General features: G+C 35.0%; 2 protein-coding genes across 5 annotated transcripts in view; both read left to right on the top strand.

Annotated features, from left to right (window-relative positions):
- The window catches only part of LOC121379878 (nuclear distribution protein nudE homolog 1-like), a 31,940-nt gene extending 23,426 nt beyond the window's left edge, over positions 1–8,514 (top strand). For 2 of the 4 annotated variants that reach the window (XM_041508538.1, XM_041508539.1), the window contains 2 exons: positions 4,004–4,098; positions 5,901–8,514. In XM_041508538.1, coding sequence (XP_041364472.1) covers positions 4,004–4,098; positions 5,901–5,964 — 159 coding nt within the window. In that variant the 3' untranslated portion in view covers positions 5,965–8,514. Of the gene's footprint in view, positions 1–4,003; positions 4,099–5,310; positions 5,415–5,900 lie in introns of those variants that run through there. The other 2 variants (XR_005958855.1, XM_041508540.1) reach the window with 2 other exon arrangements.
- Positions 8,515–17,277: 8,763 nt separating this feature from the next.
- LOC121379340 (uncharacterized protein C16orf52 homolog A-like) lies at positions 17,278–21,842 on the top strand. The gene is made up of 3 exons (XM_041507911.1): positions 17,278–17,591; positions 18,333–18,548; positions 20,664–21,842. Exons 1-3 carry the CDS (start codon positions 17,489–17,491, stop codon positions 20,849–20,851), a joined length of 507 nt encoding a protein of 168 aa, XP_041363845.1. The 5' UTR covers positions 17,278–17,488; the 3' UTR covers positions 20,852–21,842.
- Positions 21,843–25,173: the final 3,331 nt, after the last annotated feature.

Raw genomic sequence — 25,173 nt, 5'->3', positions numbered from 1 at the left:
CACGGCACCTCCCGAGGCCAGAGAGTAAAAAGTGTTATTCCTACTTTTACTTTCATGTAAGCATTGCAAATTGTCTTTTAGAAATACCTATGCTAACTTTCCAACATTCAAAGTGAAAACGTGTGTCCTGATATTTGACTACAGCTTGGCATTTGTCTCGTTTTAACTTCACTTTATTATAAAGTTAACCTGTACAAAAACCATGTACACAAATATCTTTTAAGTGCAAATAAAGTAAATAAAATTGGTACAAATACAAATTAACATTATAATAACATAATGGATTTAACTGAGCTTATCAAGAAAGAGAGATTTTTGCTGGTGGTATAGTGGTATCCATTACAAACAGGTTTCTAGATCACTAATACTTAGTGATAGGCATGCACTAAAAAGAAAAGACTTCCCCCCCCCCCAAAAAAAAAGAAGAGAGAAAAAAAAAAAAGATATAGAATATAATTCAGAATAATGATTAATGTTTAAAAAAAATTAAGATCTATGTATTTTTTATAAAGTTCTGCTGTTAGTGTTACATGATTTATGCAATTCTGAGTGATGATTCATTTTAAAAAAAACAAATTAGTGGTTCTATCAATATTGTGTTGTTTCTTAATGATTTCCCTAGCTGGTTTTAGCATGGTGAGGCACCATGCCTCAATAATCTAGCGCCATCATGTCTTAATCAGCACCATGCTGCCCTCATTCTAAAATTGCCTTTATAAGACACTCAGAATATGTATTATTAATTAATAAAATATGTATATTTTGTTATTCATTTATTAAAGCAAGCAAATTAATTACATTTATTTTGATTTTAATTATCTTTTTGTCTTTAATAAAACAAAAAGGGGTCCTGAAAATGGTGAAATGCCCCCAAAAGTGTTGAGTTGCCTTGCCAAATTTCTTGGAAAAACACTATTTGTACTTATAAAACTTGGTTTACTATTCTATATAGGCAAGATATTCGTGTAGGTATTAGTTTTGAGACAGCGGTGGTGGAAGTGATGGCGTCAACTTTTGTATTAAAGTAACATTAAAGTTTCGCTTTAGATCATTTTGTCACAAACTATAAGTCCAGCGTCACTGAAACATCACAGGAAGGAAGGAAATGTTTTATTTAACGATGCACTCAACACATTTTATTTATGGTTATATGGCGTCGGACATATGGTTAGGGACCATACACAAATATTGAGAGAGGAAATCCGCTGTTGCCACTTCATGGGCTACTCTTTTCGATTAGCAGCAAGGGATCTTTTATATGCACCATCCCACAGACAGAATAGTACATACCACAACCTTTGTTAAACCAGTTGTGGAGCACTGGCTGGAACGAGATGAAACATCACAGTATACCAAAAATGTTTATGGTAGGCGAGACATTTAATTTCATGGAATTCTTGTTTTGTGTGAATTTATCAATATATATGACAGTTTTATATAAAATCCCTAGATTTGGTGGCTGTTACAAATTGATAAATTCACCAAGAAAAGAAGAGAAAAACAAGTCTTATATATAAAAGACATGTAGAATAGTTAAACATGTAATCTCAGGTGGAGTGCACACAATAGATATGGTGGTATGGGGAATTGTATGGAACCTATATTCAAGATGTCTTCTGATGAAATATAGAGGGGATGATTTTCCGTGATCACGTAAAAACGGATGGAATCACGGAATTCAATAACTGAAACGGAATTCCCAAGTTTTACGGATTAAAATCTTTGGGCATATCCACTAATTCATATAGGAGATATTCACAATATTTGTAACAAAAAACTTAAATTATCACTTGACATTAATTGAAAACTTTATTAAAACAGTAAAAAACAGAATTTGCCAAAATGGAAAACGGAATTTGAAGAAATCTGAAATGGAAAATCATCCCCTCTAAAAATACTCTTTAATTATTGCATGTTCAGCTATTAGTTAAGTTTAGTAATATGCTACGAGAGACAGTCAAAAGGTTGTAGAACTAGATATTAAAAGCAATGACAGACCAAATGTTTCGACATTACGTTTCACTATATCACCCTTAACCTCAATGTATTTGGCCCAGTTATCCCTCAAACTACTGATACCAGCAAACTAGAACTCTTGTGGCTGACCCATCAACCACTCTTCATTTTCAGCCTTCAAACTACTGATACCAGCAAACTAGAACTCTTGTGGCTGACACATCAACCACCCTTCATTTTCAGCCTTCAAACTACTGATACCAGCAAACTAGAACTCTTGTGGCTGACCCATCAACCACCCTTCATTTTCAGCCTTCAAAATTTCATCACCTTTAAAATATGAAGGAATCACTTAGGGCCAGTTCTTGGTTGTAGGGTGGGTAATTAAGCTGTTCGATGCCACACTTGCAGATAGCAGGTTGAGAAATCCTGGACTTGTTCACTGGAACTTTGTCAACATTCATCATCTTTTTTCCCTCACTGATTGTCTTAGGATTTGTCATAAAATTATCATAGTAGGCACCAGAGATAGTAGATTTTGGAGACATGTTGTCAACCGTTCGAACTTATTTGACATCCCAGAAAGCATCTGCCAAAAACTTGGCTTCACATCAGTACCTTGGATCATCTTCAAAGCTTTCTTGTCCTCACTTGAAAACAAACTTGTTGCTGACTCTGTTTCAATCAGCTCAAATTTGTGGTTTCAGTAGGGTAGGTTACAACTAAGCAATATTTTGTAAATATACAAACAAGAAGAGTTGTGTTATTTATAGGACATTTTAAAAACTCAAACATATGATAGTGTACCAAGTTACGGAATCTAGTTTACAAACTTCTTGGCTGTTCCTAATAGTTATAATAGGTGACTTTATATGTAAAGGTGTAGTTTATATTATGATATTCAGTGGGGGCTACATTCTAATTACTGTTACAAATACAGTTTAGCATCATTGCCGTAGCCTCTGTTATTTCTTAGTTATTTCTCAACAGATGTTGAAGGGACCAAATTAAACAGCTCACGTTCAGTTGAAAAACTCAACTCTGAACTTGAGCTGTTTAATTTGGTCCCTTTAACATCGAGATAATAGAGTATGACCATAATTTTATTTCTTGACTGCATTAAAACATGTATACTGGTAGCAACATTTAAAATGTTTTTGTCTTGATCATAACATAATATGAGTTTGGAACAATAACATTAACCCTTTATGTAATTAATGAGATTTGATGTTTAATTTGTCATACATAATCTGTGAAAGAGTTAACCGTTTGTTTCTGTGTGGTTTATCTTGTCAACCCCATCAAACATAGGAAATCTTTAACCATTAACCCCTGTTGTGTGAAGAATTTCTGTTGTACCATAATACATGATTCTATGTCATATTTTCTTTATTTTATTAAATTTGTGTTAAATTCTGTTCCCAGAAACTTGTGTTAAATGACTTGTTAAGAGTAGAAAACATCTCTGTGCATTTTGGTCATGCAGAAGTTCTGTGCAAACTGTCATAATATAAAGAGAAATATATATTTCATACAGCATAATTAGTAATGTTCATTGGAATATAAGCTGATTTGTCAAAAAAAAAATATAGGTTGACCACAAACATTATGAGTTACCTATCCTTTAGTGAGAAGACCATCTTATCTTGGTGTTATACAAGTCTACCATTAGATTATCGCTTGAACCTGAGTGGAGTCATTTACTTTTGACTAGATTTTCAAATTCATTAATTTCAGTGCTGTATATGGAAGTAAAGGGCTGTGTCATGGTAAATGTAAATTAACAAAAACATACATATTTATTTATGAATTAATATTTTAAAGGCTAGTTTTTTAATTAGAGTAATTTTAGCATCTTACAGGTAATGATTTCTTTAATCTTGCTTACTATGTCACTGCTAAAGGTTTACTTGCATAGTTTTATTAACAAATTGTGTATGAACGATTAGAAAAAAATATGATTTTTGCCTTCTTCTTTTTTTATGGATTGCAGAATAAATCTTTGGTACTTGGCTGGGTCTTTTGACATCTTGTTTGTGTTTTGCAGGCTCTCGAGTCAAAGCTAGCTTCATGTCGAAGTATTGTAAAAGATCCGCCTCGCAATGGTAAAACTGGCAAGACCAGTCCGGTTAACTCACCAAGGTAGGTCACTCAGTATTACTGCAGCTGTTTTCTTTTCAGTATTATATCCGTTCCTGTATTTGGTGTCAGAAGTAGGTTTTATTTTTAGCAGGGTTGTGGATTTCTACAGGGTTTACACATCAAATCCTGGGAGAGTTGGAATCAGAGCCCTCAAAAGTACCCAGTCTCCGGCGGCAAATCGCCGCCTGGAACAGCTTTTGCCGCCGCCTACTTTTCGTTGATGGTAAAAAAAAAAGTGCTTTCTCTTCTTTAATAAAGTCTCAGAGGTTCGATTTTTCAAATGTTTCTCGGGGAGGGCCCCCAGACCCCCCACTTTGCCCTCTGCTATCATCACTGTTGTAGCCTGCTACTTCTTAAACTATTGAGGGCGCTGGTTGGAATATGCAAATGTCAAATGATTACTGATATATCAAATGTCATTGTATGTGCTGTCCTGTCTGTGGGAAGGTGTATATAAAAGGTCCATTACTACGAGTAGTAGTAGTAGTAGTGGCAGAACATTTAGGACCACATTTCTTAATAAGGCACCAAATAGCTGTAGGTTTAAAAAATGGGCAGACGTTTCGTTAAACAAACATTCCCTTTCTCTCGGATCTCTGGGCTGGAATCTAGCGTAGTCAGTAGAGTGCTTGTTTGAGGTGCTTAGATCAAAGGATCACATCCCCTGAGTGGACCTATAGTCTGATTTTTAATTTGTTCATCCCAGTCAGTGCTCCGTGATTGATACATCAAAGATTGTGGTATGTGCTGTCTAATGGAAAAATGTTGCTGGCTTTCTCAGACTGTCACAATAGCCATGAGTTAAACATCCAGTAGCCAGTGAGTAATAGATCAGTGTGCTCTAGTGGTGTTGCTAAGCAAAACAAACTTGTAACTATCCTGCCACATTATGTCGCACACCTTGTAATTTGTCGGGGAGGGATGTAGCCCAGTAGTAAAACCGCTGTCAGTCTAGGATCGATCCCTGTCGATCCTGGGTTATTTCTCGTTCCAGCCAGTGCACCACGACTGGTATATGAAAGGCTGTGGTATGTGCTATCCTGTGTGTGGGATGGTGCATATAAAAGATCCCTTGCTCTGTGTGTTTTGTCTGTTTAGTGGTCGCCTTTCACTATTGAGAACTGTTATGTTCAACCACCTATTATATGCAGGTAGCCCTACAGCTAGCTTCGGTAGATGAATCATGTTGGCAATTGCTGTTGTATTTTTCAGTGCACTCAAGCAGCACTTGACGGGACGAGTTGTGATCAGACAGTGATGTTAGTTTTAGTATTTGTCTTCTGATGGAGACCAGTCTCACAAATCATAAGCCTCAGGTGAACAACATATTTAGGAAAAGAAAGGAATGTTTGTTTAACAACACCCCAGCACATTGTAAACTGTGGCTATCTGGTGTAATCCTTGATTGAGACAGAATGAAAGAGAGAGAGAGAGGATACCACACAGGCTAATCCTGCTAACAAGCAGGATTGTTTATAATCATTTTGTTATTGACAGGACAGTACATACCATGGCCTTTGATGTACCAGTCATGGGGCACTGGTTTGGAGTGGGAACCTGAGTATCGAGGGAAGTCGGTCCTATGACCTAGAACTCATCTCAGTAACTACCAGTGACCTACATCTCCCCCCTCCTCAGTGAACACATTAATAGACAGCATTCAGTACAACATATATAACACAGACAGTGGTAATTAAGTCATTCACTATCCCCCTGTCGTTTACTGTCTAGTTTCAGACTATTTTTACATATGTTACAGTTGGACTATCTTGTAGTAAAGATATGTGTTTTTTCTATTTCAGAACTAAGAGATTAAATCGTGGTGCTTCCATGCCAACACAGCAAGGGTTAAAGATATCCGTCTAGTGGTGTCACATGACTGTTTCATTTCTACCTTTTGGCGGGTAGTCAATGAAAGCAGGACATTCGTAGTTTCTGAAACCAATACCCCAAGACTTGACACAAAGAAGACACACACATTGCTTGGTATTGAACCAGGGAGTGTATGACCCTAATAAAATTTATTTAAAATTGACTGGAATAGTTATTCCAAGAAGTGACACATAGAAGACAAATACATTACAAGGATATTGAACTTTTAAACAAACAAATGAACTGTGTTGTGCTATACATATATTGTGTTCTGTGTATATATTTTTAAAATGACGTTTGGAATTGTGAATCTTGTGCTGGTTTTTAAAAAGCCAACAACTATGCAGGAACTGAATATTAACACTTACAAATGAACCAGAATTTTAATATTTGTATATAGAGAATGATTTTTACTATTAGGAGAATGGAATAGCAACAAACAGTATGTATATTTGGTTTTAGTACAAAGACATGAATACTACGAAATTTAATATAAATGGCTGATGGTGATTTTACAAATATATATGTAAAAGATAAGGATGTAGAACAGAATTAATTATTATGTTCTTGCTGAGATTCCAGTAATTGCTGCACTTAGCAGTGTAAAGAAACATTTCTTTAAACATAGAGTATCATAAAGCAAATTGTAATACGAAAGAAAAATTTATGCATTAAAACATAGAATATCATAAAGCAAATTGTGATTTTTCTATCACTATCGTTTTTTTTTTGTTCCAGTTATTTTATGAAAAGTTTACTGGTATATTGAAATCCATACAAGATCTAGTAAAAAAGGAAGAAAAAAAAAGAAGAAAGAAAGATAAATAGAAAGGCCATATTAACAATTATAGTTTTGTAATCCTTTCAATAATTATATAATTAGAGATGGAAGTGGTGGTTGTCACAATGTCACAAAATACTGTAAGTGTATCCTTAACAGTATGCAAATTAATCTGTTGTATAGTTACATTGTCTTTAGCAGCTATTTCTTTGAACACTGAAAATGACAACATTATGGAAGATTAATACAGGAATAATGATTAATAAATGATTTAGGTATATTTTGAAGTACTGTATATCCTGAATTTAATGTGATCATAATGTTAATGCGAAAAATGCGAGTTTGTGTTATTCGCATTAATAATATGACACAATTATTTAGATGTTTTGTCTGTGTCCCACCTTATTAAAATAAAGAGGAAAAAAAATTATTAAAATTTTAATATATTTATACAAAACAACTGGAAAACAATTCATTGTAGGCAAAACAGACTATTTGTCTAACAGTCCAGAAAGATGCCAGCCACGTGACGATTGCAGGGTCTTTGGCCATCCTGTCAAAAACAGACACAATTCATTGCGCGTGAATGGGTTTTAGCATATTAATCATGAGGTCGACCATTTCTTTGTTTTTACTGTTTAAGTTTGCTGTAACTTTGTTGGCATACCACTTTGTGAATTATTCTTTCATTATGACTTTGAAATTGCCGTTCACATATAAGGAAGATACAGTTTTAATGGTAGGCCTACATGTATGCTAATGTTTAGGCCAGATTTAGGTAATTATACACATTACGTAAATTATTGCAAAAATATGCTAGGGATTAAACAGGTTACTTGATGTGTACACAGACATGTTAGTGAGTTGATCTCATTGAAGAGGCCTTTAACTCGGATTTAACCGGAAAGTTCACAAACATGTACGGTATTGTTAGAAAAGTAATATTTTCAAAGGGAGGCCACTCGCATTCATTTCTTGTCAAATTTTAGTCTGCCCACCGTCACTTGCATTAATTTAGGAACACATTAATTTCAGGATCTACAGTATATTGTTTATACCTTTTCTAATCACAATAATTGTTTTTCGATTGTAGATATATGTTTACGTCCAAAAAATGTGTCATTAAATTGGTCCTAGAAAACTATATGCACTTAATTAGCATGGAGACTGAACGGTAGGTTGTCACAATCACTGTCTTTTGTTGTCTGATAATATAAAATTTAATGTACATTTTATAAACCTGTTCTTTCACTTACATGTGCAATCACAAAATACGTGTGTAATTATCATTTTATTAACCCTCATTAGATACTATAAACATGTTGAGAAATATACTTTAAAATGTATGTGCATCCATTCATTCTTGATTACATTTTCTTAAGTATATTTTATGTAATTATGCAGATTGTCCACTACTTAGTCCCAGCTCTTTTAGTAAGTAGAAAACTGCATTGACCATGCAGAGAAAGTATCTATAATGTTAAGTGAAAGTTATGTATTAGGTCTCGGAGAGATAAAATTGTATTTTTTAAAAACAAATGTAATTTTTACAGGCTTTTCAGAACAACATGGCAACTGCTGAATTTCAGTGCCGTATCTAGGAGGCAGTACAACAGGGCACAATACTTTGTGTGATTGGTTGATTTCAACTTATTTTCGTGCTTATATCCAATTAAGGTTCAAAAACACTGTCCTGGACATACACCTCAGCTACCAGGGCTGTCTGTCCAGGACAGTGGGTTAGTTGTTAGTTGGTTAGTGAGTGAGAAGAGGGTATAGTGGCCATACACCTACCCACTGAGCCCTTAACAACTCGCTCTGGATTGGAGCCGGTACTGGGCTGCAAACCTTGTACCTACCAGCCTGTAGTCCGATGGCTTAACCACTGCACCACCGAGGCCGGCTTACTTTATGTGAACTGTCGTTCTGTTAGCATGTCTGTTATACAATTTAAAATTTATGTGAACAACCAGTCAGAATTTGGTGACTCACCAGTTACCCAATTAAAAAATCATGAAACCAAACAATCGGTTATCAAGGTTAAAACTGTGTGATGAAACCTCCGGTTGCTGTAACTAAATATTGTTTGTAAAGCAAGAATCGGGACACAGTAATATACCACTAGTGTACATCTAAACTGAAACGGGCACTTTCTGATTGGGGAGGGTATCAGCTGCCCCTCTTACCCACCTCCCTAGGTTCGTCTCTGAATTTCATCAGCTGTTGAAACTTATGTGCTTTCTTCAACAGATTGCATACAGATTATTATCTCATTTAGAAAGGCATATAACATTGCTGCCTCGTTGAATAAGAAATCTTCTACCGTAAAATGCATTAAACTCACTGCTTGAAAGCTAAAACAGCTACCATTGATTTAAATTTTGGTAGCCCAATCATGCGATAGCCTTAACAAAAAGATCTCTGTAAAGTTGTTTATATACACAAAGAGGAAAATGAGAACAATTCTTTTATTAATTCTTTGAGACTAGCTATTTTGAAAGTCAAAATACAGTAATCTTTTTAATGCAGAAATTTGCATTTTAATAACATGCAAATATTTTAATTTTGTCAGATTTAAATATAAACCCCTGGCTTAATGCAACATTGTAATAAAGTGTCTTGCGAGTCTTAAATAAAATTATATTACACTGAATCGGTCAGTGATACATTTAATTTTTTCTTGAACATTGTTTTCCCGTGATGGCAATAAATACTAACATATTATACAGTCCAAAGTGTACATAAACCAAGACATTCATGTATTACAATATTTATGTGCTATGTATTTCTCAATACTTTAATACATAACTAACATACTATTATAGGTACATCAATTTTGGTTTTATATCAATCTAGCTGTTATGCACATTTTTAATTCATTGTTTTTGTTGAGTTTGAACATTTTAGGAAATCCATTTTTGCTGTGGTAATTTGTTCATTCCATTGACATCATATTTGATCATCATATCATTAGACTGGTACTGTCGTAGTATAATTCCTGTCTTTTTACACTGGTAAAATCAGTGATGCACTGAATGAGGACCAGTGATCACAATATATTGACTTTTAAGTACATTCTATAGTGTGGTGTACTTGACTTGACTTAAATGTGTTTGTTTGGTGTTGGGCTCAATTCTGCCTCCGACGCCATATAACCGTAAATAAATGTGTTGAGTGCGTCGTTAAATAAAACTTTTACTTCCTTCAATTCTGCCACCCAACACTTCAGGTGAGTGCTCTACAGAATGCATCTAAACTAACTGTGCAGTGATCCCTTTTCATAAATTTAGCCCTAAATGTTGGCAGTAGAGCATTTGTATCCTGACTCACAAACAGGCTGGGCCTCGTTCTTCAGAGCGATCTTAGCGCTATGATCACATTAACTGCACAACAGTGATGCACTAAAGGCGATCTTGGCATTAAAATTCCATTAACTGCATAACAGTGATATACTAAAGGCAATATTGATGCTAAGATCTCATTAACTGCATAACGATGATGCACTAAAGTCTATCTTAGTGCTATGATCACATTAACTGCATAACAGTGATGGACTAAAAGTGATCTTAGCGTTTATGATCACATTAACTGCATAACTAAAGGCGATCTAAGCGCTGAGATTGCTTAGTGGAACGTGGCCCTGATTATTTCTGAAATAAATCTAGTTACCAGTAAATAGCATCTAAATGTTCAGTATTGTTTCGGTACCAAATGAAAACGTCTGCACTGGCAGTGAATGTCTTGTGTAGTACGGCCATCACAGCATTAGTTTGTTTCATTGTTCATTGATTGACATCATTTCGAATAGTGGTCATACTGGATTAGTGAAATGTTAAAATACTGAGATTATCTAGTGGTAAATACACTGAGATTAGTACAGTATTTAGTCTCGCCTTCCAAACTGTATATCGGCATCATTGTTAGTGTTGTAGAATATAACCTTTATTTTCATACATTAGCTTGGCCTCTCACATGGGTGCATATCACCCCTCTTCCTATGAACTGGTCTGAACATCCGCTCAGTCCACTGGCTGTGGTCTTTCTTCGTGTCAGTGGTACTCTTTTTACAATCATGTGACCACCACTTCTTTTTTCCATCATTTCTGTGGTTTAAAATTAAAATTAATTTCATTTCATTTCAATTTTATTTTCTTGCTTATATCAAATTAACATTCAATCACACACTTAAGCTATCCTGGCTGTTTGTCTAGGTCAGGAGTTATTGGTTAATGAGAAAGCTTGGTGTAATGGCTTATTGAGCTGTTTGAAATTTTAAATATGTACGGTACGCTTGACACAAAGGAAGATTATAGCCGTTTGACTGTGGGGATGTTCATATTAATCCAAAAACACTGTTTACAAACACAAAGATGTACTTATTTCCAATTATACCATGTACCTCATGTCATTAAACTATGGTCTGAACTTGAATAAAGTTCTGTTTGGAAGCTTACAACTATTTAAATGGATGTTGGGTTGTTCAGACCAGTCCATGGGAAAAGGTAAGCAGGAATGAATGCACATATGTTGGAGGTCAGGTTAAATATGAAAAGAGAAAACACATTTTCTTAATTTTACATGGATCGGTGATATTCATTTTAAGAAAATCATTCTTTGGACAAGATAGGGCAAATGATTTTAACAAAAGTAAATAGGGTACTAAAAAGAAGTAAACAAGTTTAATGGAAAACAAAATAAAAATTCATAAATTGTAAACACAAGAATAAGTTTTAAATATAAAAGTTGATAAACTTTAAACAAAAGAATTTTAATGAGATTTTTTTTTTCATCTTCACTTTTCAGTTGCCTTTTTTTTCTGTGGTAACCATATTACCACCAGGTTAAAAGATTGTTATATCATGTTTCATAATTTGTTATTGTCAAATATTTATGGGAGTCTGTGTGACTTAAAAACTGTGCGTATACATTGTATACTGTGTAAATACAAGTTTAAAAATGAGTGTACTATTCTCTTGACATCTATTACTAATGTTAATACCACACTGTGTTGGTATGTCATTGTGGTGTCATGTAGCATAACCTTTTGTCTTTGACTTTTGATTTCTTATCTAATCAAAACATGCTATCACATTCAACAAATGTTTTTGTTGTTTTTTATTTTGGTGTGTGTCATCCTGTAAATCATTAAATATTAGTGAGTGAAAAGATTTAAGGACAATCCTTTAAAATATACTTTACTACTCGTGAAAATAGCATTGACCTCTTTTCTTTTCTTTTCTTTTTTTTACAGCCCACTTTTTATTTCTAAATGTGACAAATCAGTTTTACATGATTTTAAATGTCCTGTTTTACTATAATTGGCTTGGCTTTTTAATTACCAATAAAGAGAGTATAGCGTGCTCAGTGTGCCTCTGTTTGACTGAATTATTCTTAACTTTTCGTAAGTTAGTCTAATCTCTAACATACGTACGAGTACATTTATTTACTAAAATTTTGGGCCTAGTAATAAGTGACAAATATACTCTTAACTCAATTTTGACAAAAAGTAGATCTGCCTTGATTTACAAGTTGCATATTCATTTAAAAAAGAACAAAAAGAAAAGAAAAAACAGTCCTGACTGACTTACTAACTGACTGTTTGACTTACTGACTGACTGACAGACTTATTAACTGACTTACTAACTGACTGACTAACTGACTGACTGGCTTACTAACTGACTGACTGGCTTACTAACTGACTGACTGGCTTACTAACTGACTGACTGATTCATTTGTGAAATGATGTGGTGTTATTTCATATAACGGTCTTGTTGTTGTACAGTCTGGAATACTCTGCTTATTGCAAATAATTTCTAAAAGGTCTAAAGATGATACAGACCGAAAGATGTATATGTACAGCATTGGCCCTAGATGAAATAATCACTTTGTTTTAGTTAGCATTTATTCTGGATGGAAAATTTGGTCTTGCTAAATTTCAGCATCACTAATATTTAATGATTTATATTGTTTGATTAGTAACCTTGTATGTCACACCTGTGTGTTGCATATCTAGTGTATTTACTAAAGTTACATAACATAGGTAAACCACACTTCAGTATGCTATGTATCATAGACAGTTTCTGTTAAAACTTGCTGTGCAGTGTTGTTCTTACTCATCTAAAGCACTTACATGTATGTCTTAATTTATTATCATCCTCATTCCATACTTTACTCGTCAGTTAACTTAACAGTCATCATATATTGATAACATATTTTGCATTTTAATAAATAATGCATTGGTTGTGGTTACTAATTCGGATAAACATCTATAAAGGACACTTTGTATTAACAACCAATTTTGAGATTTTTATTATGGTCCTCCCCCCCCCCCCCCCCCCCCCTTGATAAATGCATTAAAATATACCTCAAAAGTTTTTGTTTCAGTCCATTCTGTACAGACAGTTTTTCTATGGACACAATACATTTTAACATGTTTATACAAAGAAGCCTCATTATTTATAGGTTACTGGTTTCTGTGGCATTATAATGCAGCTCCATAGAGTTGATACAGTCTGACTGGTAAGAGCTATGGTTGTATTCCAAGACCAGCTCTAACACAGTCAGGTCACTACACCGACTTCTCTTTCACAAACCTCTAGTAACTAGCAAACAATCCCTGTCCCAGATAGACATCTCAAATAGCTAAGCTATATGCCTACGGTGCAAATTCCATAATCTGTATAGGTATACGTAGACGTAATCCATGATGTGTAATCGGTAACAGTGTACATATAGGTGGAGTAGATTCCATTTATGTTTCTCCGTAGTAGGGTCTCCATGAGTACTGGGGCACGGGCAGTCTAGCAAGACGAGTCCATTCACAGGACTCTAGTACCCGTGGGGAAAAAAAGCACTTGTTTAATTATATTTTTAAAAATAATGTAATTTTGCTTGCCTCCGGTTACATTATAGGGCTATGAGACATGTAGGGGTAACAAAAGTTGAATATGTGGAATGCCAATACAATGGCATGATTTCACATCCATTTTTAATGCTGGAATTATGATGCATAATGCTAGTGTACTTTTATTCCTTAGTCTAATATATATAGTCTCATTATCATCTAGTGTAAGTGTCAGGTACTCGGGTCTGGGTCGACTTTGACCCTCGAGTACTCGAATCCTATTTTTTGGACTGTGGAGGCCCTTAGTCTACTCTTTAGGGTGTAAGTGTCATATCGGGTCTGGGTCGACTTTGACCCTCGACTACTCGAATCCTATTTTTTGGACTTGTGGAGGCCCTACTCTTTAGGGTGTGACATATGCGTGTACACATAATTATGATCATTGTATTCATTATGAATTATGTACACAGATTACAGACAGTTGGAATTTGTGCCTAAGACAGTTTACTTGAATCGTATGTGGATATACGCACAAAAATAATAATGTAGGTCCCAATTGTTGGATTTCCTAGGTAGGTTTAGTTATATATGTTGATATTTTCCTTCTAAAAATGTTAATTACAACAATGGACTATTGTTATTGAGGATATTACATGGATATAAGTACATGTGTATGTTTTGCAGGTGTACATATATAATATACCCAGTAGGCTTATGTATTTGTCATACTGGATAGAATTGAGTATTAGTCCACGTTAATCAAATCTTGTCAACTCAGGTTTGAGCCATTACATTGTGTTTGCAAATTAAGCACATTTTGTTCAACATCCATGAACAGTTGATACATCTGTGCATGTAAGTTAATATTGGTATGGATGGGCTGTTTTCACAGGCATTTACATCGAACATTATGCACTACAAAGACTCGGAACTATATAACTGTGTTGTAAGTTATTTATTCAGATCTTTGCTCATTTCTTTTGTACAGTAGTGGAAGTATGCTAATGCAGGTTTAACTTCAGACTTGTCACTAACTTGAAGAAATTTAGCGAAGTTCATTTTAGCTTCAAAAACTTGAAATAAGCTCTTTTTTCTTTTTCTTTTTTTAAAGCTGTGAATTGTAATATACAAATAGTCCACTTAAGAACTGGGACTAAACATTGTAATAATATTATTGTTTGAGAAATGTTGCTGAATGTGTCAGTCTTGTTCAGGAGGAGGATAAAACCTTGTAAGTGACAATGTGTTTGATGTTACAAACCAACAATATGAACCATGGCAAAATATTTTAACTACATGTGTATTTATATAATGACCGAAGATTCATTATGTCAAACAAGAGGGCTGGGTAGCCATGGAGCTTGCAGCCATTTTAGTATAAGACCTAGATACCTGTGTTATTTGAAGGTCTAGTTTACTTCTAGACCACAAGATATTACTTTGGTGTTGTGCATCTCCTGCTAAGTGTGGTTAAAACCAGTATTACTGTCCCCTCTTCCTCGTCTCCATTAGTAGGTCTGACTTGAGCCAAAGTCATTTTGTATCTGTGCCCAATGCTTAGAACACTTTAGTTTAGACACAATAACTAAAATAAATAAGTTAAATAGTGTTTTGTTTAATGACACCACAAGAGCACATCGATTTCTTAATGATCGGCTATTGATGTCAAACATTTATGAAACCCACTACAAGTTTTCATTAGTAGCATGGGATCTTTTATATTCACTTTGTCACAGATAGGACAGCACATACCTCAGATTTCGATATATCAGTCGTCAGGTACGGTTTGGGATAGGAAGAAAAGGCCAATCAGAGAATGGGTTCACTGAGGGTGTTTGATTTTATGATCAAGGCTTTAATAAAATCTTGTGAATGAATGATGAATGTTTAACGACACCCTAGCACAAACTTGCACATCAAAAATACATGTAGTTTCCAATCCTAATCTTAAGTTTGAACTCCCATGTTTTGTAGACTAGTCTCTGGTGACCTTTGGTCATGAACAGTCATTGGCCTATTTATGTCGGCAGTATTTTCATGGTCTAATCTTGGTTTTGTTTTGATCCTCAAATGGAGACGGTGATCAGTAAGAACTAATTTTAATCAGATTGATTTTATGCTGTGCCTTTCTTCTGTTGTCTGTCTGTCTGTCTGTTCATCTGCCTGTCTGTTGCCTTTTATCATTTGTAACTCAGTATATCACTAATAAATATTAAGCAAGATACCACAGGAATATAGTTCAGCTTTATTTTATATTTAAGCCAATTTTTATTCCCTTAAACTTTTATTGTGTATTTATGTTTGTGTCACACGAGACCTGATGCCAACTGAGCCAGCGTGATATTCTATGTAAATGGTGGTGGTTTGTATATATGGTTACACCATTCTCAGACCTAACTTGTGCAACAAACAGTGACAAACAATAAAACCATTTCTCAATTCACTGTGTGTTGTTTTTTAATGGATTTTATGGTAACTACTGCCATGACATTTAACATTCTGTGGTCTTAACCCATAAGCATTGCCAGGTATTTTTAAAAGGTGTTCGTTTCAATGATGAATTAATACATTTTATGGCTCTTTTTTTTTTTTTTCTTCAAGGTGAACAATTAAGAGATATACATATGTAATTGTAAAAAATTGTTCAACTGCATTTTATTTTGTAATATAGATTTTTTTCACACATAAAATTATTGGGAGACCAAATCCAGTTTGGGTTACATACAAACATTAGGTCAACCAAAAACTTTACAAACACTGATATTCGAAACAAGAATCTCTATTTATTACGTGATTTTAAAAGACATTAGACTTCACAATTTTATTAGATGGAAACAATGATGGCAACAAACTCTTTAACATGCCCCTGTCCAATCATTTACTCCAAGATGAAAGCACACGTCATACATTTGATATATAACACGGGGGGGAGGCCCCATTCCACGAAGTTATCTTTTTGTGCTAAGACCACTTAAATGCATACGATAGTTATCTTGGAATGGGGGCCCAGGTGTGTGGCCTCGGTGGCGTTGTGGTTAGGCCATCGGTCTACAGACTGGTAGGTACTGGGTTCGGATCCCAGTCGAGGTATGGGATTTTAAATCCAGATATCGACTCCAAACCTTGAGTGAGTGCTCCGCAAGGCTCAATCGGTAGGTGTAAACCACTTGCACCAACCAGTGATCCATAACTGGTTCAACAAAGGCTATGGTTTGTGCTAGCTTGCCTGTGGGAAGCGCAAATAAAAGATCCCTTGCTGCTAATCGGAAAGAGTAGCCCATGTAGTGGCGACAGTGGGTTTCCTCTCAAAATCTGTGGTCCTTAACCATATGTCTGACGCCATATAGCCGTAAATAAAATGTGTTGAGTGTGTCGTTAAATAAAACATTTCTTTCTTTCTTTCTGTCTGTACCATAGTATACTGCTACTTATATAACAGTAAAATGGGGAGGGGGTGATCTGGTTTTGAGGTGGTTGACTAAAAATCTTCGTGGTAAATTAGTAGTCACGTAGGCCTCTCTTTTATTTTTCACAGTATATATTCAGACAGAAATTGTATTGAGTAATTAACGGTGCCATTGGTTGTATACAACCTTCTATAACGAGTAATTAACGGTGCGATTTGTGGTGTACCTTCTATAAATAAATATTGCGATTTTACCACTGGGAGTTATCTTCCCTTCCTTACTCCGATAGATGTCGCTATTCCAACATGGTTGACGTTTTGTCGGATACTGAGAAAGTGTTTTTGTTTTTGTGTCAAAATGCCAAACATCTGATTGCATTAGCATGTAGATAGCAAGCTATGGTCGGCTTGCATCTATGGCTGTTATCATTCTGAGTGAATAATCGAATTAAGTCAGACTGTTAAAAGTTATTTACACAAAATCGCCATGGATAAGCTGAGTATTATTTCAGGGGCATTGTTTTTTGCGGCTGACATATTTGCTGTGACAAGCTTGGCCATGCCAAACTGGATTGTATCCGAAATTGGAGGTAAAGCGATAATCTGATGCAAAGCCATTTTATGAATCTTTGCTTTTCAAAATTTTATTTGAAAACCAATGTTAGACATTAAGAAACTGTTTTAGAATATAGTCTGGAAATTTGACAGGTTATGACACTTAAAGGGACATTCCTGAGTTTGCTGCAATTTTTCAAGATGTTATGGATTAACAGAGACTTTTTACCAACTAATTATATATCAAATATATTTTTCTGCATAAAATATTTGCGCTGTATATTAAACGTGTTTCTGATCATTCTAATATTTGTATTAGGTAAAATTTCATTTTATTTCCTAAAATATTTAGATGACCAGAAACATATTGAATATACAGACACTGATATTCTAAACAAGTTCAATCGTAGAAATATTTTATAAGTCGGAAACATCTTACAATGCAGCAAACTCAGGAATGTCCCTTTCAAGTGCACTTGTTATTTTTAACAGGCATAGAAATATTGTTTTGTATTATAACTCATTAAAATGAAGAATTCTGAATATATCTACAAGAATACCAACAGATTAGACCATGTACAATATTCCCACTAAATAAAAAAATTTATTACTACTTTATATATATATATTTTTAATTTACAAATTACTTAAAGCAATTTTGGCAACTGAAGTGTTTTTCTGGTCATTTCTAGTGAAATTGATTTTTTTTTTTATCAAGATCTATGATCATCAGCTTTTAAAAGTGTTTTCCAATAAAATGCTTTTCTTTGTTGCAGGTGATACTTACATCGGCTTGTTGCAGACCTGTCTGACGATCTACGGTCGCCCGACAATATGTTTCACCCCGGAACCAGTCCGTGGAGAGTGGCTGCTCACCTTCATCTGTGTCGTTCTGGGTATACTCTGTATCAGCATCACCATCATCCTCCTTGGGATGTCCTACTGGGAGTATCGAGTCATGAAGTTTGCACGCTGGTTGGGATTTGTTGCAAGTATGTGTCTGGCTAAGGCCCGCTATCTATTAATGCGCTTTCTTGCACGTTTATCGATACAGTGCATTTACATATACGCGATTCTGTGCACAGGTATTCAGCACATTCAAGTTTGTAATTGCGGTGACATAACGTGAAGAATTTACTTTCGACTTAATGACAATGTAATATTTTGTTCAGTAATCCCCTTTCGGAAATGCAGATGTGGAAAAACACATTGCTGCATGTGTTACTAAAAAGCAGTCCTACGCATATGGCAGAATTGGGATGGGGTAGTTGGCCTGTGACAAATATTTCTACGTCGGATATCTTGGACTTTGATATATGTGAACATTGCCACAGCTGTAGTCTGTCCCATCCTCCTACAAAAATGTTTTTTGTAAATAATTTCAGTTTGGTGTGTCATATAAGAAGAAAAGTAAAAGTGTTTGGGAAATAACAAAAGAAATAAAAAAAATTGTGTGAAATTTAGAAAACAATCGGCTCAGAAAAAGATAACTTATAGTAAATTCCATACTTAAGAAAAAAGCATTCCCTGTGGGAAGGACTATAGTCAATTGTATCAAATATAGTTTCAGCTCTGTAGAACTGCATTTGAATGAAAATTAAATATTCTGGTTAAATCTAGTTACACTGTCTTTTCAATAAACCACATGAAACGAGTGCCTCATGTGAGAATAGCCACACAAATAATTGACTGCATATCAACAGTTTTCTCGCTCCAGCCAGTGCACCACAACTGGTACATCAAAGACCGTGGTATGTGCTGTCCTGTTTGTGGGATGGTGCATATAAAAGATCCCTTGCTGCTAATCGGAAAGAGTAGCCCATGAAGTGGCGACAGCAGGTTTCCTCTCTCAATATCTGTGTAGTCCTTAACCATAATATGTCTGACACCATATAACTGTAAATAAAATGTGTTGAGTGCATCGTTAAAGGGACACACCCTAGTTACGTTTATTTGTTAACCATTATGGCGTTGTTTTTCGCTATTAAACCCCATTTTTCACAAATAAAATTGCACTTTACTTACATTTTATTATTTAGAATACACATTTCCATTCACCTGAAGTGCTTTTTGGTAATCCTGATGTTTGTAAAACCACGAAATGCATTTTTTCACAAAACATGTTGTCGAGAAAAAACCGTTAAGCAAGCGAGGTCCAATCTATTTTTAATGTCACAGACGTTGGTATATCACGTGACCGTTATCATTTTGGTTCGGTTTTTTTCTCGTGCACGGTTCGCGCAATTAACATCCGATTTGTTGTTGTTCATTTGTGAGATTTTTCTTCACAGTTCGTGAACATTTTCAGTAACAATAAAGTTCAGACAAGTAAGTGTCTCAATACAAAACGTTACAAACCCTTAAAACCAATAATTTTGCTAAGTCTTACGATATCTGGAGAGGGGATACAACCAGGACAGAACAGTTGGAACATGTCCAGGAGAGGTGAAAAGAACGCACCCCAAGTCTGTGCGCACTCTGTGAAATTTGTCGTGACGTAGGCATTGTTGTGCTTCGAGCGACATCTACCGGTGACATCAGAATACTAACTTTCAAAATTATTTCAAGCAATTGGGACATGGGGATTCCCATGGTATTTATCGATATAAAACCTGCTTTTTCACTCCATTTGATAAAAACGTGATCTAAGTGTGTTACAGGTTTGTAGATTAACTAAATTATAATTTATTTTCGCTGGATGGAACTAGGGTGTGCGGCTTTAAATAAAACATGTCTTTCTTTTTTTCCATATCAACAGATGAAATTGTTATGTTGTTATGTCAATTAGCTACTCATGTACGAGGCACTCAAATCGTGTGGCATCATGTTAATTTATGTGGAAGAGTGCCCACCAACTTTTTACCCTCCATTTGTTTATTGATACATGCAGTTATTTATTTCATATTCGTGTTGAAAAAGGTTTAGTAGATATTATATGTACATGATACTATTGATAGTAATTATTTAATATTAATTGGTCTTTGTGTCCTACTAAACATGAAATAACATGCAATTTAATAATAACTCATTAATAGCTACTTAAAATATGTATTGTTACATATTTCATAAAAATCTATTTTAATATTTACTCTTTTCATTTCTTTCAGTGATCTTGTTCTGCTTGGCAGCTGTGATTTTCCCCATTGGTTTTGACATGGACCAGATCGGAGGGGAGGCCTATCAGCTCCCAAACAATTTCCGTGTTGGAATCTCATACATATTTTTCGTTCTTGCTCTGTGGATAACTGTTGTGTCGCAGCTGTTTGCCAGCAAAGTGTGTTTACCTCATTTCTAGCCACGTCACGGTGAAAGTGTGGAGCTCACACGGTACATTTCCAATAATACGTTTGACTAGTCACAGTCGGGATGTATTACATGTTACGAAAAGGGTGTAGCTTGCAGGGTGTTTTTTATCTTTGAAAAATAAAAGGCTGTTTGACAAAAGTAGGTGGCTATATATGTACTGAGTACGGTGGAGTGTTTAACTAAAAATATGAAAAGTAGGCAGCGACTGGATGAAGCATCCACTGAAAATAGCTGCCGCCCTCCTACATGGACTAATAATTACCGAGCATACATTTACCTCTGTTTGCATAAGAAAATCATGACCTTGTGGAGATTACTGAACATTTTCTTATTGTTCATCTTATAGCATGCAGTCAAGTTGTGCTGTGTCAACTATACAGTTTTAAATAAGCTACAAGTTATGCAGCACGAAAAGTATGCCAAAAAAAGAGAATTGCAGATCGAATGCTACAAGTGATGCCAGATATAATACAGAGTGGTTTTTGCAGATCCAGCAATTAAATGTCTTGCTGCACGAATAACCAGTTAATAAAGAAATGAAACATACATTTGGAATAGCATGAACCAGCAAATAAACTAATATGGTATACAAATGGCAGTTAATTCCAAGAAATGCCAGTTAAAATTATGATGTACTTTGATAAAATGGCAAGTTAATACATTTTTATTTGACCTAGATTAGAGACTGCATACAAAGGATATTGAAGAATTGTGTGTTAGTTGGAAAAATAATGTGGATACTCTAGTCTAAATAAGATTGCAGCGAATGTGCTGTAACCTTAGACTTGAAGATATTCAAGGAGAGACCAAACATACAGTCAAGTTATTCACATATTCTGGAATGTCGGGTGAGCAGAAAATCACCAAATTATCTATTGTTATTAAAACCGGCGTTGTGGTTAGGCCATCGGTTTACAGGCTGGGATCCCAATCGAGGCATGGGATTTTTAATCCAGATACCAATTCCAAACCCTGAGTGAGTACTCCGCAAGGCTCAATGGGTAGATGTAAACCACTGGTTCAACAAAGGCCATGGTTTGTGCTATCCTGCCTGTGGGAAGCGCAAATAAAAGATCCCTTGCTGCCTGTCGTAAAAGAGTAGCCTATGTGGTGACAGCGGGTTTCCTAAAAAAAACCTGTCAGAATGACCATATGTTTGACGTCCAATAGCCGATGATAAGATAAAAAAATCAGTGTGCTCTAGTGGCGTCTTTAAATAAAACAAACTTTACTATTGATATTAAACATTAAAAATTGCTTAAGCACAATTATTTTCAAAGAAAATATAAATCATTATTTAAAATTATTTAGCCAAATTAAAATAAAATTTAGTTTTTTAAATGGCAAATTTGTCGAGTGGCAAAGCTAACCCTGCCAAGTACAACAGTGCTACAAATGATGATCACTGATGCCACAATCATAATAATCTAGATGTGGATTTTTTTTTCACGGAAATCTGCTTCAAGATGAGTAATTTATGGAACTTGTCTGGAAAGTTAATGAAGACTGCAACATGTCAACAAAGAACAAACATGAAGGTGATTTCAGTGTTCAGTAGCGTATCATCTTGGTGTACTTAATTGTAGTCGGGTAGATAATCGTGTCATTCATATACCTGGACGTGGAGGTTGGTGGTCTCAGGAAGCTGTTGTTAAAGATGTATGAGATCATATGAAACGTTATGCCTTGGCCAAGTCTGTGATCATTGTACATATTCATCAGGAACCATAATCGTCTTATTGTCAGTGTTCGTCTGTGTAACGATATTAACAGTCTTTTTATTTGTTTTTTCTGTGTAAAAGTGCTACAAGTGATGGGAGATACACAATTCATTGAAGTCCCTGTGGGACATCTTTCTGTCTGTGCTAATCAAAATATGAAAAAATCCACATCAGATGTGTATTTTAGTATTAGCCTGCTCGGAACAAATGAAAAGAGTAAATTGTACCATTCTCCGTAATTGTACAGATGTCAATAAGAGCTTCATTACAAAATCAGCTATACTTTGCAAGGCAAAAACAAATGCATTGAATACAATATGATAAGTTAACCAATGACGTATTTTCACAAATAACTGGATTTGAAAATTAAGACCTGTTGAAACTCTTGTTGCTATAATGTTTAACCTACATGTACATGCATAAAATTATAAGCTGCGGAGAAGTCCATCAGAGAATTTTGGACTAGGTAGGTGACATTAGTTAATTAATACCTGGGGTAGGCTAAAATAATACTAAAGCTTCCCTCATTCCATTTCCGGCTTTATATATGTGCTGTAAGCTCTGGTGGGTTAATCTAAGCTATTTTATTTCAGTAGGCAGGAACTACGTGTAAAATAGAAAACTTGCCATAGTAATGGAAATTTGTTCATTTTTGGATGAATGTGAAAAATAATGTCATCGGGGAATGTCAAATCTGATGAAGTCACTATATATTAGTTCTTTGTCTTATTAAACGTTGTTTAGGAACCAACAAAAAAAATTCAAAATAAAATATGAACTTTTAGTGTTATTATTGGTTTAAATTTAATTATAAGGATTGTCTGTTATGTTAATCAGGGAATGTAAAAAAAACAAAAAAACAAATCATCTGCAAACAGTTTGCGGAAGATTTTTTTTTTCATACCCTGATGAACATAAAAAAAACCTACCCAGAAAGTGAAATTAGCATTATAAGTTCATAGGTCTAAATGTTAGGAAACATTTTCTTTTTAGAAATATAGTTAGCAACAGTTGCCGATAACTTAAAAAACTGTTTTAACATTTTAGAAGTGTGTAGCAATCTCTGAAACTTTCATAGCTAATCATGAAGTGAAACTAAACAAAGTGTTCCCTGCATATAGTGCTGAGTGGTTGTAGCCACGATAAGAGAATATGACAGTGTATTTAATTTTCTGATTTCTCATGTTGTATCCTACAAACAATAAACTACAGGTGTAGGTCATCTAACTGTTGGACTCGGATCATTTACGGCCAGCCATGTACTGCTAGTGTCTCACCTTTGTCGATCTACTTGTGCCAAAATAATTATATTGATTTCAACTGAGAGAATTGTCTTTACATATAGTTTTTAGTATAAATAGTCACAGCTCATTATATCAAAACCAGGTTAGCAAACTATGTTTTGAATTGTATAAATTGACTTGAAATTTTTCAGAAAATTGGCCAAACCGAATTTAAGAATAACGAGCTTCATAAATTCAGCCTGTGTTCTTTTCAGGATGAGTTCATTAATTCTAAAAGTGTTTACCAACCTTTCTAAACCTAGCACACACCCTTCTGTTGAACAATAAGAGACAGTACCTCAACCTTGATTTTCTCTTGTTGAAAAACAATTCCCCCTTGGTGGACCCGTTCTCTGATTGGGGGTTTTCCGTATCCACCAGTGCCCCATAACATACGATTGGGAAATGTCCACATAAAAGATCCCTTGCTATTAATGGAATAATGTAGCGGGTTTCCTGACTACTTGTCAGAATTACAAAATGTTTGACATCCAATAGCCAATGACCAATTAATCGGGGAGCTCTACTGGAATTTGAAATGGTGTTCGTTAATGGCTAAGAACCCATTCTTGTTGCACCACTATGCGAGGCAGTGTGGAATTTGGACAATGTTCCTTACACCAGAACCATCTAATACATGTAAATCATTAGAGTGTACTGCTACACTTACGAGATAACGATATGGAGTTTTTAGATTTGCAGGTGTTATTGTCTATTTGATCCCGCAAATGTAATTTTTGACTGAAGGTGTTAGCCTGAGGTCAAAATTAAAACATTTGCGGTCATCAAATAGACCATAACACCCGCAAATCTAAAAACTCCATATGGTTATGTCCATTGTAAACTGAATCGTTTTTCTATGGAACTAACTGTATATTTGGTATTTCTTGAAAAAATACCGGTCTACAATCTAACTGTAGACCCTTGAATCTCAACTTCGTCTCTTCCAACTGCTAATGACGTCATTAGAAAATGACATCAACTTTCCAGGTGTTATTGTCTGTTTGATCCCGGAAAAAGAATAATTAACCAATCACAATACAGAACACACTCGCAGTCAGTTTACAATACTACTTTAAGGTTCCTTGATAAGGGCTGTGCTAGTCTGGTTGGAGATCATTTACAGTCTACCTGTAAATATGGTATAGTATGTTCTGTGACACAAATGTAAATATGTGTGATCTCGGTTGTCAGTATTGAGTCTTCGTGCAATTTATAAATCATTTTTTAATGACTTTTTACATCAATTTGTTTGTACCATACCGCTATGTATGATCATAAATCTATAAGAAAAAAACTGCCTGTGT

This window comes from Gigantopelta aegis, chromosome 8 (genome assembly GCF_016097555.1).
Source record: "Gigantopelta aegis isolate Gae_Host chromosome 8, Gae_host_genome, whole genome shotgun sequence".
NCBI lineage: Eukaryota > Metazoa > Mollusca > Gastropoda > Neomphalida > Peltospiridae > Gigantopelta > Gigantopelta aegis.
Note: the sequence above shows the minus strand (reverse complement) of the source record. Positions and strands in the feature narration are given on the sequence as shown.

What these genes read in the sequence shown, in the direction of transcription:
- LOC121379340 (XM_041507911.1), top strand. Translation starts at nt 17,489, where the DNA reads ATGGATAAGCTGAGTATTATTTCAGGGGCATTGTTTTTTGCGGCTGAC. An exon ending in GATTGTATCCGAAATTGGAG is followed by an intron (nt 17,592 to 18,332) that starts GTAAAGCGATAA and finishes TCTTTGTTGCAG; the next exon opens with GTGATACTTACATCGGCTTG. An exon ending in CTGGTTGGGATTTGTTGCAA is followed by an intron (nt 18,549 to 20,663) that starts GTATGTGTCTGG and finishes CATTTCTTTCAG; the next exon opens with TGATCTTGTTCTGCTTGGCA.